At 48.0% G+C, this 18,584-nt stretch overlaps 1 protein-coding gene across 1 annotated transcript; it reads right to left on the bottom strand.

The window, feature by feature from the left end:
• Nucleotides 1-1,694: 1,694 nt before the first annotated feature.
• Nucleotides 1,695-15,985, bottom strand: MS4A15 (membrane spanning 4-domains A15; the record flags this gene model as incomplete). The annotated part of the gene is made up of 7 exons (XM_080911788.1): nucleotides 1,695-1,811; nucleotides 2,625-2,738; nucleotides 3,093-3,185; nucleotides 3,755-3,811; nucleotides 5,705-5,827; nucleotides 7,176-7,350; nucleotides 15,927-15,985. 7 exons carry the CDS (start codon nucleotides 15,983-15,985, stop codon nucleotides 1,695-1,697), a joined length of 738 nt encoding a protein of 245 aa, XP_080767914.1.
• Between the last annotated feature and the right edge of the window lie 2,599 nt (nucleotides 15,986-18,584).

Below are 18,584 nucleotides of genomic sequence, written 5' to 3'. Positions count from 1 at the left end.
TTGGCAAGCAAGTATCCAAGTTACAAGTGCTGTGGAACTTCATTAGAGTCATCCTTTGTGCACACGCTGATCGGATTTGAGATAAAGTACTGCATGTTGAGTTCAGGCCTCCAAAGGCTTCCTTTGTTCTGTTGCTTGCCCATCTTAACTTTCAACCAGGGATTTCTCATGGAACCTGGAGCTCACTGATTCAGATAGATTCCTTGGCCATGTGAGCCCATGGGTTCCCCCTCTCTGTGCCTCTCCAGTGCTGGGATTACAGACATGTGCCACCATGCCCAGCTTCTTACATTCACGCTGAGTATGCAGACTCAGGCTCTTAACCATGGAGTCATCTCCCCTGTCTCTACTTGTCATGGTTTGAATATGCTTGGCCAAGAGAGTGGTACTATTTGGAGGTGTGGCCTTGTTGGAGTTGGTGTGTCACTGTGTGTGTGGGTTTTAAGACCTTATCCTAAAGTCAGTAATTTGCTAACAGCCTCCAGATAAAGATGTAGAACTCTCAGCTCCTCCTGCCTGGATGCTGCCATGTTCCCGCCTTGATGATAATGGACTGAACCTCTGAACCTGTAAGCCAGCTCCAATTAAATGTTGTCCTTATAAGACTCGCCTTGGTCATGGTGTCTGTTCACAGCAGTAAAACCTTAACTAAGACACCACTTAAGTTAATTTTCATATATGCAGTTGCCCATGTAATCATCATCAAAATCAAGGCATGGAGATGTCCCTAACTTCAGGAAGTTACAATATCCTGTTCATTAGTGGGGGTACTTACCCCAACATCTGGTTAACCATGGGCAGGCCTCAGAAGACCCCCAAGCTTAAAAAGCAAACACCACATTGAGACCAACCTAAAATCTAAGCCACACTGTTTATTTTTCTCCAAAGTATAGATGATACAAGCCATATGCCAGAGCCTGTGAACACTAGGCTGAAGATCTCTTCTTATTCCTATAGGGACCCGGCCTGTTCCCATGGCAACTCTCAGGGCACTCCTGCTTTTCAGGCAGGGTTGGGGGAGTATGGAGTCGTCCAGTTTCCTCTGCAACCTCCTGCCCTAGTAGGTGGGCAGGACCACAGTCAATACCAATCTCCTATTACTAACAGGGAGAAGGAGGTTCCTGGATGGACAGGGGCAATGCCCGGCTTAGACCTGAGGACACCAGGGAGCCGGGAGGTGATAGATTAGCTTTATGTCATATGGTTTAACACTTTAGTTTCCAGGTGGGAAAATGAAAATCCAAAGATGTAACAGCAGATGACAAAGGACAGAGCTTGTCTTGGGAGCTCGGAGCCTGGAGGTCAGGTCTTGGGCTGTGTGCAGGACCAGAGGTTTGTGCCTCTGAAGTGCCAGTCTATTCTGGAACATTCTGAGTTCCCTGTGCTTAATGATCTTGAAGGCAAACCTGTGAGACCTCTGTGATGAGCAGAGGACTGCAGCGGAGCAAACAGGATGTCTATGTCAAGTGACAGGGCCAGGGATCGGGTGGTGCGTAAGGACACACCCTGGACACCAGCTTTATGTCTTTTTGGAAAGACTACTGGAGGAACTGGAAAATGGGACACTTTGCTCAGTGCACATGGCTTGGAGAGCCTCGCTGGGGAACCGCTTCCTCAGAATGGACAAGGTGAGGGTGGAGAGACGCTCGGTAGAGTGGGACGCCTGGACTCCAACCTGCAGAAACTGGAATCTCCTACTCCGATGACTCCTTGGGCATATATGCCACGTTGTCATAGGCAGGGGGTGGAGAGACTGCTGGGCTAGGGATGTTGAAATCCGTGCCGAAGGCATTGGGTAGGAAAATCACAGACTGCAGAGAAAAAAAAAAAAAAAACACCAAAAAACAAAAGCAACAACAACAACACAAAACAAAACAAATCCCCCGAATTCTGGGAGGCTCTGCGGTTTTCGAGGAGTGTTGCAATAGTGCCACCCCGTGGGCAACTCTGAGAACAGCAGCTCACGCACACAAGCATCGTGTAGTTGACATTTCAGCAAACATTTTCTAGGGTCAGTTATTAGCTAGGGCTTGGACACACTGCAGCTAGCAAAGTAGACAAAACCTCATTTCTCTAGGGGCTAGTGATCTAATATTTCCTCTCTGGACAGTCTCTGCTGAGCTTCTAGAACTCTTGCCTGAACATAGCTGGCTGCTTCCACACTAACAGCCATTCACAGGGCTCCTTGAATCTAATTCATCCTCTCTCTCCAACCTTAAATGGCATCTGCCAGCCCCTGGCTATATTTTTCTGCCCAGGCAAGCCTTTGTGCTATCAGTTTTCCCATGCTCTTTTTGTCCACCCGCTTCCTATATTCCCCTGGAAAAATGAGCTTAACTTCCTCTGAATTATGCTGTCTTTTCTGAAGTACTCATCTCTTGGCAGTCTGTGGACACCTCTGTGCAAGGTGCGCTCCTCGCCCTCCCCAATCCTGTCCTCGGATTCTGGAAGGATCCCAGTTCTGCCAATAGTGATGGCGCCCCCTGTGGCCACGGGGTGAATAGTCCCATCTCACAACTTGTTCTCATCACAGCTCGGTCACAAAGAGGAAGTGGGAAGGGCTGCAGGTCTTCCTAGACAAAAGGCTCCCCCAGGGTCCCTGGACTTGGTGTGAGAGTACTCACTGCGTTGGTTTGGGCACGGGTGGCTTGGCACCCAAAGTGGGTGGCAATGACAGCAATGAAGAACTCCAGAATGGTGAAGATGGTCAACACGGCGAGGTAGCCTCTGCCCACATCCTGAGAACCCAAACCCACAGACAAGGCAAACAGAGCGTTTAAAGACAAAGAGACCTCCTGGATCAGGAATAACTTTCCTTCCAGGCAAGAGATGGAGGTGTACCTGGATCCAGCAGCCTTCCTGACTCCAGTTTTGGGTCCCACTCCTTCTATTTTACCGGATCTCATCCCCCCCCCCCCCACTTCCCCACCGGACACTGGGGTAGGGTCACGGAGTCAGTACACTCATGAGGTCTATTGGAGCAGCAGGCTCTGCAACTAGCCCAGGACTGCAGACTCTTGGGTCTTTCCTAGTCCTGTCTATAGCCCTCATCTCTCTGGGATTATCACCCCCTGGGACATCTGCCAACACACCCAGTTAGTGACACCAAAGTCCATGAGAAGAATGGCTGTCCCCGCGAAGGCTGCCATGGCACTGAGGATGTTGGTTCCCAGACTGCTCCTCACCTGTGGGAGGCAGAGGAGCAACAAGAAGAGGCAAAGAGGAGAAAGGACATCCTCCTTCCTGGCTCAGGGCTTGGGACCATGAGCTCTGAAGGAGTCTGGGTTTCCCTTTTTGTTTTCTTTCCTTTCTTCTTTTCTGAGACCCCAAGAAGAGGCCCTAATGCCTCCCCATACTCTTAGGAGCTTCTGGGGAGGAACCCTAACCCTCTTAGTGGCTTCCCTTGGACATGTTTGCAGCATATGTCTGCTTCCTGATCCCCAACTTGTCTTCCCATAGGCCCAGGCCCACACACTAAGACAACTTGGTGGCTATTTTCCTGGGGACCCTTCCTACTTCTGCCCCTTCTGAATGTCTGTGAAGACTCTAGACTCTTACTATCTACCTTGAGTGGCATTTTGCAAGTGTCCCATCTCCTCATTCTGAATGTGGACATCTAAATTCCTTCAGGACACTTAGAAACCCCCCAAAGAATGCTTGTTGAATGGGAGCAGATGGGATCAGGGTCCAGAGTGGTACCCAGGTGAGTGGGCATCGTCCTCAACCCTGGTTCTCTGTGTCCGTTCAGACTTACCAGGCAACTGGTGTGGTTCCTCTCAGCTGCTACGGAGAGGGACCCAGAGATGATAAACTGTGGGGAAGAGAGAGCCTATTGGGGTTTTCAATGGGACACTCAGCAGGGAACATCATACCCTGGTTCCATCAAGAAGACACAGGTAACCGGTAGAGAACCACCAGCTTTCTTGTCTGCATCCTGGTCGGGTATCTTGGGTGTATTCATAAGATGTCTTAGTGCTTCTGTAAAAGGTCCCTGTCTTTGGGCATAGTAACACATACCTTTAATCCCAGCACATGGGAGGCAGAAGTCAGTGACTCTGTGAGTTCAAGGCCTGCCTGCTCTACATAGTGAGTTCTAGGACTGCCAGGGCAACACATAGAGATCTTGTTTCAAAAAACAAACAACAACAAAAACAAACACACGAAGAGGCCTCTGTCTTGAGGCCTCAAGCCATGGTTTACAAGGCAAGTTTTTTTGTTGACATTATATTAATAAAGCATCTTAATGCATTCATCTTTCCTTCAAAGACTCACTCAACAAGTATTTACCAGGTAGCAGTTGGGTGTCAAGAGCATAAAATGAAGAGATCCTTCTTTCATATGCATTCTAGGGCATGTGTGCCTGTGTGTGTATGAGTGTGTATGTGTGTATATGTGTGTGTACTTATGCATATGTGCCTCTGTGTGTGTGTGCGTGTGTGCCTGTATATATGTGTGTGTGTATGTACTCTGCGTGTGTACCTCTTTGGTGTCATTCTTCCTCAGGAGCCGCCCACTTCAGTTTTTGAGATCCGACCTCTTATGCGGACTTGGGCTCACTGATTATAGCAGGGTGGTTGACCAGTGAGTCTCGGGGAGGGCTGCCAGTCTCTATCCCTCCAGCTTTGGGTTTCCAAGCCCAGGCTGGCCTTTGACAAGGGTGACAGACGTAAGGACTCAAGCCCTCAATCTTGCTGCGCAAGTGCATTACACACTGAACTATCTCCCCAGCCCTGTGAAGTTTTAAGATAATGACTGAATTTGGAGCTACATATGCCCCGCCTAGGCCTCAGGACCCTGTTGTTTCTTCTGATAAACAGGCCTTTGTTTATCATCCCCTCCTACCATGGGAATGGCGCACACCTTGTGACAGAATTTGAAACAGGAGAGATCTTAAAGAACAATGATACCTTTGTTTCTTCCCAAGGTAGTGCCCACATTAGACTCCTGCTTGCCAAAATGTTCTTCCCTCTTGGGCCCACTTTGGGCCACTAGAAGCAGGGCTTAGAGCTTGTTCTCAGCCATTTAGCTCTAGCTGTGATGTTCCAGTAATGTTGGCATCTCTGAACTCCACTTTTAGGGGCTTCTGATCTCTTGCTGAGATAGTCTGGGATATGTAGAGGGGACTCCACCGTCATACACAGTGTACCTCCAGTAAACACCCCATTAAGCTCATCCAAAAACCAGTGCTTCCTGGAGGTAGCTGGAGGCTCCCAATTACTAGAGCCACTGACGCCTTTGGTAGAGGCACAGACAGCAGTGCCACCTTGTAAACTCCTTCTCTTTGGGACCTGGGAGCAGACAAGGAGGCCCTGATTTGGTTCTCCAGAGATGTGTGGCCAGAAGAATGGATATAGGGCAGGGGATCCTTAGGGATCAGGTCGGACAGGACTGGAGCCCACAGAGGGAACTGAGGGGTTTCCGCTCGTGGGGTATGATTGCGGGGTCAGGACTCGGGCAGCCCGGGTGTGATTAGGACACTGGTCTGCTCGATCCTCACCCATAGTTTCTGCAAGAACTCTGCCTGTTCCCTGGGAGTGGGTCAGATTGAGGTTTACGGTGAATGGTAACTATCACTCCCATTTAAGTCTGGTGAGGGGGTGAGTGAAACTCTATGTTATGGCTAGGAAAATGTTGGGAGTGGGGCAGGGCAAGGTGACTTGGGCAAGACCACTCCCTAGCCGAGGATGGCTACTTCTGTACTCACGCAAGCTCCTCCCCAGAAGGGGACACCGCCTTCGATGAAGAGCATCCCTAGGTGGCCTCGTCGAACCATAAGCAGGACGCTGCCAAAGCCAAGGTGGATGAGGCCGATCAGGATCTGCACCGTCTGTGGGGAGCAGAAAAGGCTCATGCCACCGACCTGGCGCCGTGAGCTCCACATCACCTGTCCTGCAGACCTGGCTCTCCACAGCTCCCGGCGAATGATCCGGACGCTCAGGCCAGTCTCATTTTAGTCAAGGTAGAACCAGCTCTCCTCAGACTAGGAGGAGCTCCAGGTCACAGCTTTGTGACTGGGTTGCTAAGCTCAGCTCAAATTCGCTTTCCTTATTTTCTTAGCTTTGGTACCTTGACTCTCAGAACGTTGGTACCAAATGCCTACTTTGCCTTCTTCATCAAGGGCAGTGGGGGTTACAGCAGCTTCCACTGGCTGAAATTTCCACTTGGTTTTCTTTTCATCATCTCCCTTCCTTCCAGCCCCCTCTTATCTTTACCCCTACTTTCTTCTATTTACCAGTGCCCCACAGAAACATTCCCAGAAGCTGGGTGGTTTTCCTAAGGGTGGGGACCCTGTGGGAAGTATGGCCTTGTGGTAAGTTCTGCTGCATTGCCTTTCAAACATTTATATTTTAGTAATTCATATGCCTATTTATCCATCAGCTATTTAAAAAACCCTTAAAAATTATCATCGATCTTATCAATCAGTCACCATCTATTATCTATTATATATTCTATCATCTATTTGTCTTACCAATATATTTTTCCTACCTGTCATCTACCAATCATATTTATCACCCATTTATCTCTCATCCTCTTAATCATATTCATCTACCAGCTACCTGTCTTTCATCTATCTACATCATCTATCTAATCTATCACCTATCTTTTCCATTTATCTACCTATAATCTGTATTTATTCCTTCCTAGAGACCATTACATTGTCTAAGGCCCTTTGAGATGGGAGAAGGGCTTGGAAGCCACACTTTGTGGACTGTCAGCCACAGGAGTTGGCTCTTGCCTATCATTTTATTCTTTTCCCTGTCAGCTTTATGCATCCCATCCCAGCCACGGCAGTATTCTGTCTTCCTTAGACAAGCCACGCCCATCCCCACCTCAGGGCCTTTGTATTTGCTAGTCTTCATTGTAGCTAATCCTACCCGTTACCCATCCTGTTCTTGCAGGGCTGGCTTTAACATGTAAGATCTAGCCTCCGTGTCGTCTCCCCATAGAGATATTTCTGCCTTTACTAGCGTTCCTGTCCCCATCCATCATTCTTAATCCTCTCTGGAGTTCTGGCCATGTATTTACTGGTTTATTGGTTGAGCTCCAAGGGGGAAGGGAATCCTTGTCTGTCTAGTGTGTGAGTGATTCTCCTGCCCCCATCTCTCCCCGTTGAGCATGAAGCGTGCTGCTTGCCCCGAAATGTTCTCTTAAGTCACATGACAAGCTGCCCTTACCCCTAAAGCTTTGGGTTCTCCGGTCAAGAACGTCTCCATTGGTCTAAGATCAGGTGGCTGCGAGGCCCTGGGCGCCTGCGCCCCTAGCGGTGACTCTTCGAACTGCATGATCCCTGGAGGTTGGCACATGGAGGTGGGCAGAATGGCTGGAGGCGGGCGGAGGCCGCTGGCGTTGCTGGGCGGGATGACAACGAACACACCATTGCTGGCAGGAGGTGCAGACATCGTGTTCAGAGAGCCTGGGGGACGAAGGCTCAGGAGATAACAAGGCAGTAATGGCGATCACATATGCTTAAAGCTGTCAGCTGATAAATGGCATATCTCCCTGCTCTTGCTTACTGAGGTCTGGACATAGTAGAGCCCAAATTTTCAGCTAGAGATGGGGAAAGAAGCCAAGTGGGTTCTTGGCTCTTTTTGACTCGAATCTTAGATTTTCTGGACTCTTGACTCTGATCTTGATTTCTCCTACATTACATGGAAGGAATTTTATTTTCAATGCTGGGCATGGAACCCAGCCTGCATGTGAGGCAAGCCCACCATTGCTGAGCCATATCCCCAGCCCAAGTGGAACCTTTGAGAGAGAGAAGCATCTATTTGAACATCCTCCTTTCCCCAGGGAGGGTGAGTGATGGTTCAAGAACACACAGCTGGAGAAGGTGGAGCTTAGCTGAAGTACCACTTTATTCATGGCAAGAGAAGAATGGCTTAGGATGTGCCCCTCCCTCCGTCCTTCCCTCCCTCCCTGCCTGCCTTCCTTCCTTCTTTCCTTCCTTCCTTCCTTCCTTCTTTTCTTCCTTCCTTCCTTCTTTCCTTCCTTCCTTCCTTCCTTCCTTTCCTTCCTTCCTTCCTTCCTTCCTTCTTTCTTTCCTTCCTCTAGGCCTACACCTGTTGACTACAGATACATTATTACCCTGGGGCAACATCCTGCTCTTTCTGACTATTCAAGGAATAACCACTATTGTAGCCAAGATAAGCAAGGATTATGAAAACCTTAGGTGTGTCTGGCCTGGGAAACACTCTAGGGAACATTGCCCCATTAGCCAGATGTCAGGTGGTAGCTTCCCAGGGGGCTGCAGTTACTATTCTAGTGGATTATATGACATTTAAAAAAAGATTTATTTATTTATTTATTTATTTATTTATTTATTTATTTAAATACACTGTCACTGTCCTCAGACACACCAGAGGACAGCATCAGATCTCATTGCAGATGGTTGTGAGCCACCATGTGGTTGCTGGGAATTGAACTCAGGACCTCTGGAAGAGCAGCCAGTGCTCTTAACCACTGAGCCATCTCTCCAGCCCATATGAGATTAAATAGTTATCTTCCTTGCTGTTTTTCATATATGGTGAAGAACCCAGCAGTTCAAGTCATAGCTCTATGACTGAAGCCAGGATTTGAACCCTGGCCCATGTAGTTACTGTGAGACAAGGGACAAGGACACCTCTTCCTGCCTCAGTTTTCTGACAAAAAACGTAGGGGGAAGGGCACTAGAACCTATCACATTATAGGCCTGGTAAGGGCCACAATTTACATAGTGAATTGTAGCATCTTCATCTGAAGTGTTTTTTAAAAAACATATTATCTATCCAGCACACAAATGTGTTATTACCCATGGCTTGTAGGACTGTGGTTTGTGTTCACAAATCATTGCAGCCGGAAGGCCACACATCCTGTGGGGACCAGGCTCTGCTCTGCTCCAAGTTACTCCATATTGCGTAAAAGAGAGGCTTTGGGCTGTGCCCTGCCCTGGATGACTGTCTTTGAGAGTCAGCGTTTGGCCCTCCTGTGAGTTCAAACATGTCATGATGACACCGCGTCTCACTGTGTGCACAGGTACCACCACCTGCCCAGCACCACCCACAAGGCACAAACAATTTACTCCTAAGGATAAAAAGTACCACCTTGACCCTGTGAAGGAGACACCTGGCACTGAGTAGTGACGGCCCCCTGGACCTGGCATCTGACCACCCAATGGGTGCGCCATGGTACCGACAGGCAGACTGTCTGGCTCCAGCTGGGCGTGGTTTCACCGGGTGATACAGTTACTACCTGAAGTTACTACCGGTCCGTGTCTGTGTCTGAACCAGCCATGCGCTTCTCTGTGGTCCTGCATCTCTGCAGCACCTCCCAGATCCGCGGTCCTCTGCCTTCAGCTCTCCATCTGGGGTCCTCACTGTCTTATCCGACCAGTGCAGGGATGCAGCGCCCTTTCTCGTCTCAGTAGCTCTCCACCTCTGGTAAGGCCTCTTTAAACTATGCTCTGACCTCTGTGGTTTTGAGGTTATTCTTTTTTTTTTTATGTTTATCTAGGACTAATTCATTTTTATCATTTTTATTGGAAATTTTCTGTATATACCTTTCAAATGTTATTTCCTTTCGCCCACCTCCACCTCTCTCCTCCTCCCCTTGATTCCATAAAGATGCTCCCACTCCCAACTACCCACTCACACTTGAGGTTATTTTTAACACACACACACACACACATACACACACACACTCACACTTACTGAGGTGTACTAGGTGTGATCTGAAAGTTAACACTAATACTTAAGATCAGAATAAAAGTACACACGTTAGTCAATGTTAGCTATTAAGGGAAAATGAGGAATATTTGGCTAATTGAAGCAAATGAAACTGACTTGGTTTGTAAATTAATTGTTAGTCAGTAAATTCTGGCACTGTGGATAACACAAATGTACCCATCTATGTGTCTGGAATAGCAGGCTCTTGACATAAGCCATTTCACGGTTCTTTGAGGGACCTCAGTGGAAGAGCATCTTTATGCTAGATAATGGTGCTTGCCACCTGTGTGTCCTCTGTGCCGTTGGCTCTGTCATGGGCCTGATTCATTTTGTGAACGTAAAACACAAGGGTCCTGATGAATCTGCCTTTGAGAACTCATACCCGAGTCTCCACAGAGACTGAGTACCTCAAAGGGACTGGAAGAGGAGGGACAGGGTGAACTCTGCTGGCATGGGCATTTCTGTTCACCGTAGGCGATTCACAATCGATCCATATGTCAGGGAGACAGCTCAGGAGGTAAATGCTTGCCGGGTAAGCACGAGGACCTACCTGAGTCGGGAGCCCCAGAAACCCGTGGAAAAAGCTGGTGTGGGCTCACACTTGAAAGCCTAGTGCCGGGGACCCTGGGGCTCTCTGGCCTGTCAGCCCAGCCTATTGAGTGAGCTCTAGACCAGTGAGCTCCAGATTCTCTCTCAAAAAAACAAAGTAGTTGTCTCCTGAAGAGTGACACGCAGAGCAGACCTCTGGGCTCTGCATACATACACATGGCAGGACTCTGCATGACACATGCACACAATTGCACACATACACACAAAAGAAAAACATGCTTCAGGCACATAGTGTAATTGAATGACAATCCCATGCAGAGGGTGGCAGAAGTCATTTGATATCTTTAAGAACTTTCTAATGTTTCCTCCAGCCAAAGCTGGGTGGCCAACATGTGACATCAAATGCAAGTGTCTTAGAATTGTGCTATTACTTCCCACATGGTGGGACGCAGTTGGGGGTCTGGTTTCCAGGCTCTCACACTGAAATGACTTAGAAGACATGAATACTGCTTAAGAGAGCACTGGCAGACATTCTCTGCAGAGACTCAGCTAGTAAAGACTTTGGGCTTTGATCAAGTACTTCCTGTTTTAAGTAGGAAATGCCACTTGTATTGTGAACAAGACACAGGCAATGAATGCATAAACAGGTGGGGCTGTGTTTCAGTAAACTTTATTGATGTGGACAGATGGCCTGTATACAGTTGGTGGGATGGAGTTTTCCAACTCCAGCCTCAGAACACTGCCTGGACCATAGCACGTGTTTACTGGAATTTACTTGTTGCTTTAGATGGCAATACACTAATTTCTATGATTTGGAATAAGAAGAACAATAAACTAAGTTTCCAGATATTTCCATACAGTGAAGGTAGATATAGCTATGGTGATTTTGGCTAGAGTCTGGGTCTGGGATGTCCTTCAGTGGCCTATGTTAGACAAAGGCTTGATAGACTTAGGACGATATGACTGACAGGTGACAGAACCTTGCATTACTTTTCTTATTTCCGTGACCAAATACCCTAAAAAAGCGTGTAAAATGAAGTTGGGTTTATTTTGACTTAGCGCTCAAGGGAACACCATCCATCCTGTCAGGGAAGGTGTGGTGGCGGGAGTGAGGCCAGGTTGCCCTACACCTGTAGCAAGGAAGCTTCGGAGTGGGCAGGAAGGAAGGTGAGGCTACAAAACCTCAAGCCCTGGCTTCTGTGAGCCACTTTCTCTGGAGAGCGTCCATTTCCTAAAACTTCCACAATTACTCCAAATAGTGAGACCATGACTTCAGGCACATGAGCCACAATCAGCTTGTAGGGGTTAGAGGCTGGGGAGGGTCCTTGAAGGGGATTTGGAGATAGAGCTTCTTCTACTTACTAGTTACGTACTCTGGCTGTCATGCCCTTCCTCCCCATAGTCTCACACAGGCAACGAAATCTGGACTGAGGAGAAGCAAGCCTATTCTCTCTGTGTAGATGACCCTGGGCATCTGCCCCTCTCATCTCGGAAGTCAAAATGGACCAGGCTGTTCTTGGAAACTGGCAAAGGACTGGGTATGTTTGTTTCAAAGCAGTGTGGTTAGTCCTAGATCATCACTGACCTTTGAAACTCTGAACTATTCGCAGGCACAGCTCCATTCTGCACCAGGTCATGGGATTAGCAGCATTTGCTGGCCCTTTCCTGAGGAGAGGATGCTTCTGACACATTACCTCTCATCTTCCCAGTGACTTGATAATTTCCACAGTTTATCATCTAGGGGTGCTGACCAAGGTTTGCAGCATCGGGAGGACATGCTTAAGGTGACTCAGCTAGTAAACTTGAGGGCAAAGATTCGAGTCCCAGCCTGCACCTGACTGTCATTGCTGCCTCCAGGGACAGTCTGTCATTTGCCCATTTATTCTAGCTATCGTATTCTGGGTACCTAGACGTTGGTGTGGTCCTGTGAAAGTAAATCTACAGCCTCTGAGCTAAATGTTTAGTGACAGGGTATAATGGGCAGGCTTTCCCCTTTGTCACAATAACTAGCCGTCTTCCAGAAACTAGCTAGACTTAGGTCACTTTATGTACTTGAGTTCCCAAGTGGGTAAAGTCTTCAGGAGTGTGACACAGGAGGAGAGCATCCTCTGCTGTCTTATGGCACTGAGATGGTGATAGGGCATAGCAGATTTGGCCAAGTGTTTGTAAGCCATGAGAACCCAAGTTCAATTTATGTCCAGACCCCACATAAAAATGCTGGACATGGTAGAGTTCTTGGAATCCCAGTGCTGAGGAGACAAAGTGAAGCAGATTCCTAGGGCTTGGTGGTCAGCCAGTCTGGCCAAATGTGAGAGACACTGAAGAAATAAGGTGGGTGGTGCCTGAGGAATGACACCTGAGACTGTCCTCTGGCCTCTGTATGTATGTGTGCACACGTGTACATGTACCCACACACATGCACATTACTTATATACATACACATGTACACATAAAACGGAAACTAAGCTATGTGTTCCTAAAGCATACTCTGGCTTCTCCTGACCATTACAGCCTCCAGAAATAGAGACATAGAGGTAAAGCACTAAGAAGAATTTATGTCCTCCAGGAGTCAAGAGTATGGGAAAGAGCAGGAAATACACAGCAAACCAGAGAGGGTGATTGCCTCCTTCAGTCACATAGCACCCCAGTGGTTGAACTATGACAGATCCCAGAATTCCCACTTCCAGTAAGGACGATACTGACTTTAGAAAGTTCATTGTCAGGGTGAGGGGGACCAACTGTTATACTTGGAACAATCTTCAAGTAGGCTCGGCATCTACAGCTGAACTAGCCTGCTACAGCAGTGCTTTCCCAAGTAAGGCAGTTTTAAAAAATCACTAAAGACAGCTTAACGCCACGGAATCAGAAAAAGGCAGAATTTTAGGCCAAAAGGACACACTTGCATTCGTAGTTGCTATTTCACCATGAACAGGTAAAGATCAAGTCTGAGGACCACGATGGGTCATTTTCTGAGGTCAGAAGGACTCTCTGGGCTCCCACTGGGCTCAAGTTACCCAGCAGGGAACACTTTCGTCATTAACAGCATCTCTCCCAGGTGGGTGGTGAGAAATATGATCACACGCAGACCCCCGTGATCCTCAAGGGAAGAGAAACACCTACATAAATAGGCTTTGCACCCTCGGTGGCAAACCCAAGCAGGAATACATCCTGAGATTCACACTCTCCTCTCCCCTCAGCTTTACTGGAAGCCAGTGATGAATGTATCTGTGGTATTCCAGGCAACTCCATCTCTGTATCCCTATCTTTCTTACTAACAATCAGCCGGGATATCCCCACCACTCATGCATGCATACAAACAGAAGGAAGAAAAGCCACTGCACCCTGCCTTAGGGAAACAGCTGCCCGGATACTCAGGACATCCAGGACAGCTGTGTCGAGGGTCAACTGCTGAATGAGCTGTGGTAATAACAGCCCTTCATGGGAAGCCCTTCACTGTTTATAAAGAGCTCTCCTACAGACTCCAGAACAGTCCTGGGAAGGACGTGCAATGTGGGTCATTTTGTGGAGTGGGTGGAGGGAGTGGGGCAGGTCACAGGTCTGGAAAGCTGATGTGTTGGTTGAAGATGTTAAGGCTGAGCTGTTAGCTGAGACCAGACTCTGAAGTAAGTGATGTCACCAAAGGTGTCAGGGGACTTGCAAAAGGCAGGTGGCTGAGAAGCTGTAGGGTGTTTTTATACCTCCCCCAAGGTTGCAAGTAAGGTTGAAAGTAGGTTTGACACTGTAGGGGGGGGGGCAGCAGATCGTTGGTAATCTCTTGCCATGGCAGAGAGGCTGGCTTCGAGCAGCTTGTCATATGAGAAAGTCACATGTTGGCTCTTTTCACTGGACCTCCAGATTCCCAGGCTGGGGAAATCTCTTTTGCAGAGAGGAACATGGGAGAGAGAGATCCCTACAATGGGTGTGTCTCTGTAGATTCGCCCCTTTAGAGAGGTGCCTACCAACTCACAAAGCATCCAGCAGGTACATGGCCCCTATCCTCTTTCTCCTTCTTGCTCAGTGCCCAGCCTTGGGGACTGCCACTCTGTGTGCAGTGAGAAGAGCAAGAAAAAGCATGGGAAAAGATTAAAGCCAGCAAACACCCTTCGTGCCCGCTGAACCTGAGCTGAGGACCAGCCTCAGGTTAAGAAATGACACAGCACAAGACCTGGCAGGCTAGTTGCTAATTACTAAGTTGCTGCTCTCTGGCCTCAGGGTGACTGGAAAAGCCACCGACTGCTTAAGTGTCATCTTGCTATAATCGCTGTGAATTTTTTACAAATTAATGTGTACAACTTGACTTAGGAATAGCTATTTGTGCCATAGAATATAAAATTTGATTTATCCACTACAAAAAAGAACCAATATTCAAATGGAAAAGAATTTTACAGAGCACATCCACTTTAGGCTTGATGGAAATCACAGCACACACACACACACACACACACACACACACACACACACAGAGCAAAGCCCCTAACACTCCAGAAAGAGAATAATGCCCAGCTACCAACATCTGGCCCCATTCTTGGTATGGAGGAAGGCTTCAGTCCTTTAGGAGCATCTCTAGAAAGCCTCTTCTTCCACCCAGGTCCCAAAGCAGTTTGCTCATTTCCCCCCTTGGAGTTGCTTTTTGGGAGGAGGTGTTGGCAGCTGGAAGGGGTGGGGATTCTGGGATGAAATACATGGCAACACATCTGGGACTTGGCATCTTGGCTCGTAGATAAGTCACAGACCCTTCATGCAACCCAGTAAGAATCCACATTACTATCTGGTGAGGTTAAGTAGCTGAGTGATTGTGGGCAAATTGCCTAATCTCTGTGAGCTTCAGTTTCTCCGTTTATCATAATGTCGAAGTGTAGTAAAAGGGTAAGGTGTTTCAGGCTTCTAAGGGTTTCTTATACATGCATCCTGGGTCTGCAGCCACTTCTCAAACTGGGCAAGAACTTGCATCTATTAAGTCTGGCTCAGTGGCACCAGGCATCTTGTCTCCAGTCTCATCTTTTCCAGGACAGTTCAGCCCCACCCCACTGTCCCAGAAGTGATGTAAACTGTCCCACAAGATGCTGTGGGGAAACAGATCTCTTAGTCATTTTTCTTCTATCCTAGCCCCAGGTTGTACTTCTCATAACCCATGGCTTTCTTCTATACCCCCTGCCTCCCTGCGCCCCTGAAGCTGAACAGCAGAGACAGAGCCAATTCCTTTCTTCAACTAATACTCCCCATCTGCAAATGACACAGTATTTATTGAGAAGACTTTTCTAGCAGTGACCCTTGCCATGTCCTTCTCTCAGAAGAGACAGCCAGGACACCTATACATGGATAGAATCACCTGACTAGGGTGGACACATAAACTGAGCTGGCTTCTGGAGGAAGGAAGTCTCTAGTTCTTGGGAGGGTGATTGTCTGCCTGGGGTCTCTTGTGGGTACCTGAATGGCCTCTGGTCTAGGCTTTAAGGGGAGAATACAGCCTTCTTTTGTCACCCTTCACCATGCAGTGGGTCTTGTTACCCTGAGCTGGAGTGGGTGGCCCTGGGGTCCTACTTCCCAATCTCAGCGCCAAGTGGGTTCCCTTCAGTGATGCCTTCTCTTGCCCTGGGGGTCCTCACAATCCCCCCTGCCTTTTCTCTAGTTATGTTCCCTGGATGGCCTTTCTGGAAGGACCATGGGGGTACTCACCGGCTTGCCAAGGCTGCTGTGCGGACTGCTGACTCCCCTCTGCCTCTGCGCTCCCACATTCACACATCATCCTGTGAAAACCTTGCTATTCGTGTGGGGCTTGGAAATCACTGCTTAGAAGCTGCGCCTCTGGCAGGTTCTCAGTTCTTCCTGGCCCAGTGGCCTCCGCCTGTCTCCCAGAGGTGGGGGCCAGAGGAAGCTACTTGTGTGATCACTGGCCTTCAAAGGGCCCCAGAGTACCCTAGCCCCTTGCTTCAGTCTCTGGAAGGGATCACCAAAGCTCAGAGAAGAAAGTGATTTGCTGGGCACCCACTACTAGTGTCCCATCTAGGATGTGGACCCATCTGGCTTTCACCTTCCCCTTCATCTCACTGCATGTGTTTTGCACACCCAGGTTTGACTACAGGTAGGGGGCCCAGGATGCTCACAGATTTCTGATGGCAGGCTCCGGTGAACATGTGTTAGTATATGTGTATTTTGGATACATGGTATTCTTCAAGTGCTTGGCAAATTTGCCTGTGAGTTTCTGAGTTCAAGACTTCACAGAACAGCTTCTGAGGCAACTGGGAAAGCCACAATGATTAGGTAGGACCTAAAGGTTCAGACACCCTGGGGACAGGCCTAGGCCAGCTCTCAGCTAACCTTGGGATAGATCGGTGTAGCAGGTTGAATGTAAAAACTGCCTTAGTCCCCAGGCCTCTGTGTGTCTGCACCTGCAGAGAGGGTTAGAGATGTCTTCCTAAGTCCTCAAAACTGGGCTGCCCTGTGACTTCCTCTGCCAACAGGAAGTAGGAGTGGTCAGTCCCTACCTGAGCCACAAGAGATTTTGCCTGCTGTATACGCTTTGAGCTTTACACTTAACACCGAACATTCCTGGCTTCCCTGAAGCACTTGACACAACTCAGTTGTGGCCAGTGAGGCCCCACATATGCATTTATGGTCTGTAAGGCCATGGAACCCGCCTTTCCCCGAAACACAAATGCATAAGATGGTTCTGCCATCCCCAGGTCAGACCAGACCTGCCCAGGCAACAGCAGACTGGGAACAAAATGAATGCTTTCTGTGATATCCCAGAGGTCAGCCTCTTTGTTATAGACAGAGATTTGAGTCTAGAGAGTACACGGTAAGATTTGTAGACTTATGTTTCTGAATAAGGAGTTGGGCCAGGGACACATGGATAGTGACTTAGAAACTGAGACAGTTACTAAGGAAGGGAAAGCTCTTCTGAGAATGGAAGCAGGATAAACACCTGGGAGGCTCAAAAGTCACAAACATTCCAATAAAAGCATCTTTGCAGGTCATTCACATAGAACATACCTTTTAATCTTTTGTCACCTGTATGAGGTACAACACGGTTCCTTACTCTAGTCCTGGTAGGGGGCTTTCCAGTCTCTGTCAACTGGCTCCTTTTGTTATTCCTGATGCCTCTTTCTCCATGTCAAAATTCTTGCGATAATATTTGGGGTAAACTGAGCATCTCTTATATCAGTAACCATAGGTACTGTTTGAGGCTTAGGCAACAGGCACTCCGAGCACAGCTTGCTGATATGGCTTTTCTGAGATAACAGTGAGTCAGAGTCTCTGACCTCCAGCTCTCCTGTGTCTCTCCCCCTCGCCCTCCTTATGACTTGCTCCTTAGGCACTCTTGAAGTTCTATTATCTAAAGACAGGTTCTCCACCAGGCCTTGTTGTTGCCACAAGTGGTGCCCCATCTCCTCAAGCAGGGAGATTAATGTCACAGGAGACTTTGTCAACACCAGAGGCTACCACACACCATTTGCCTGCAACTTTAATTGCTATAGAGAAACTATCTTTGTTCTTGCATTGAGACTCTGTTCCCCTGTACCCCTCCCTTCACCCTTCTCAGCCCATGACTATCATTTCCCTCCAAGTCTCAGCTGCTTGTTTCTTTCTGCAGTACCTGATTCTGTACAAACCACACCTATCTGGCTCTTCTCAGGATTTGTGAGATTCTGTGACAAGCACCTAATAAATTTAAATATCTTCTTCTCTCCTATTAATCTGTCTACTGTCTGCTGTCTTGAAAGATTCTGAAAGCTTCAGGGGGAGAAGAGATGTGTGCTTCCTTTTCCCCTACAGGCTACTAAAATTTCAGAATAGGAAGGCAGTCAGGCATGGTGACACATCCCTGTCACATCAGTGCTTAGAGATGGAGGCAGGATAATCAAGAGTTCAAGTCTTTCTGCAGTTTGGGAGTTTGAGTCCAGCTTAGAAAATATGAGGTCTTAACTTATCTTCCTCTAAAACTACATTTACCTCAACAAAACAAACAATAGAACAGGAGAAACTGGAGGGAGTGTCCACAGCACCTAACCTTACCTCTCCCAACCTCTGCAGGATCACATAGTCTATGAGCCAGTGATTTGGCCAGTATGGTCAGATTTCCTTCTTGGTAAATGAGCTATCTTCGTCTTGGCCTTTTCTTTGGATATGGCTGAATCTGTCAATTTTATTTCATAAAATTCTGTTTGTAACTCTTTGCTGGAAAATACTACATAGTGTACTGGGTACTTAATGGAGTTGCTCTCATCCTGTTATCATCCTTGAGAGGCCCCTTCCTACTGTGAAGTTTGCATCTCTACCATTGCCCAACCCAGACAGCTCTTTTCCTTGGGCTTGCGTGGCTTGCTTGTTATA

This window comes from Micromys minutus (genome assembly GCF_963924665.1).
Source record: "Micromys minutus genome assembly, chromosome: 2".
Taxonomy (NCBI): domain Eukaryota; kingdom Metazoa; phylum Chordata; class Mammalia; order Rodentia; family Muridae; genus Micromys; species Micromys minutus.
This window is presented reverse-complemented; position numbering and strand designations above follow the sequence as displayed.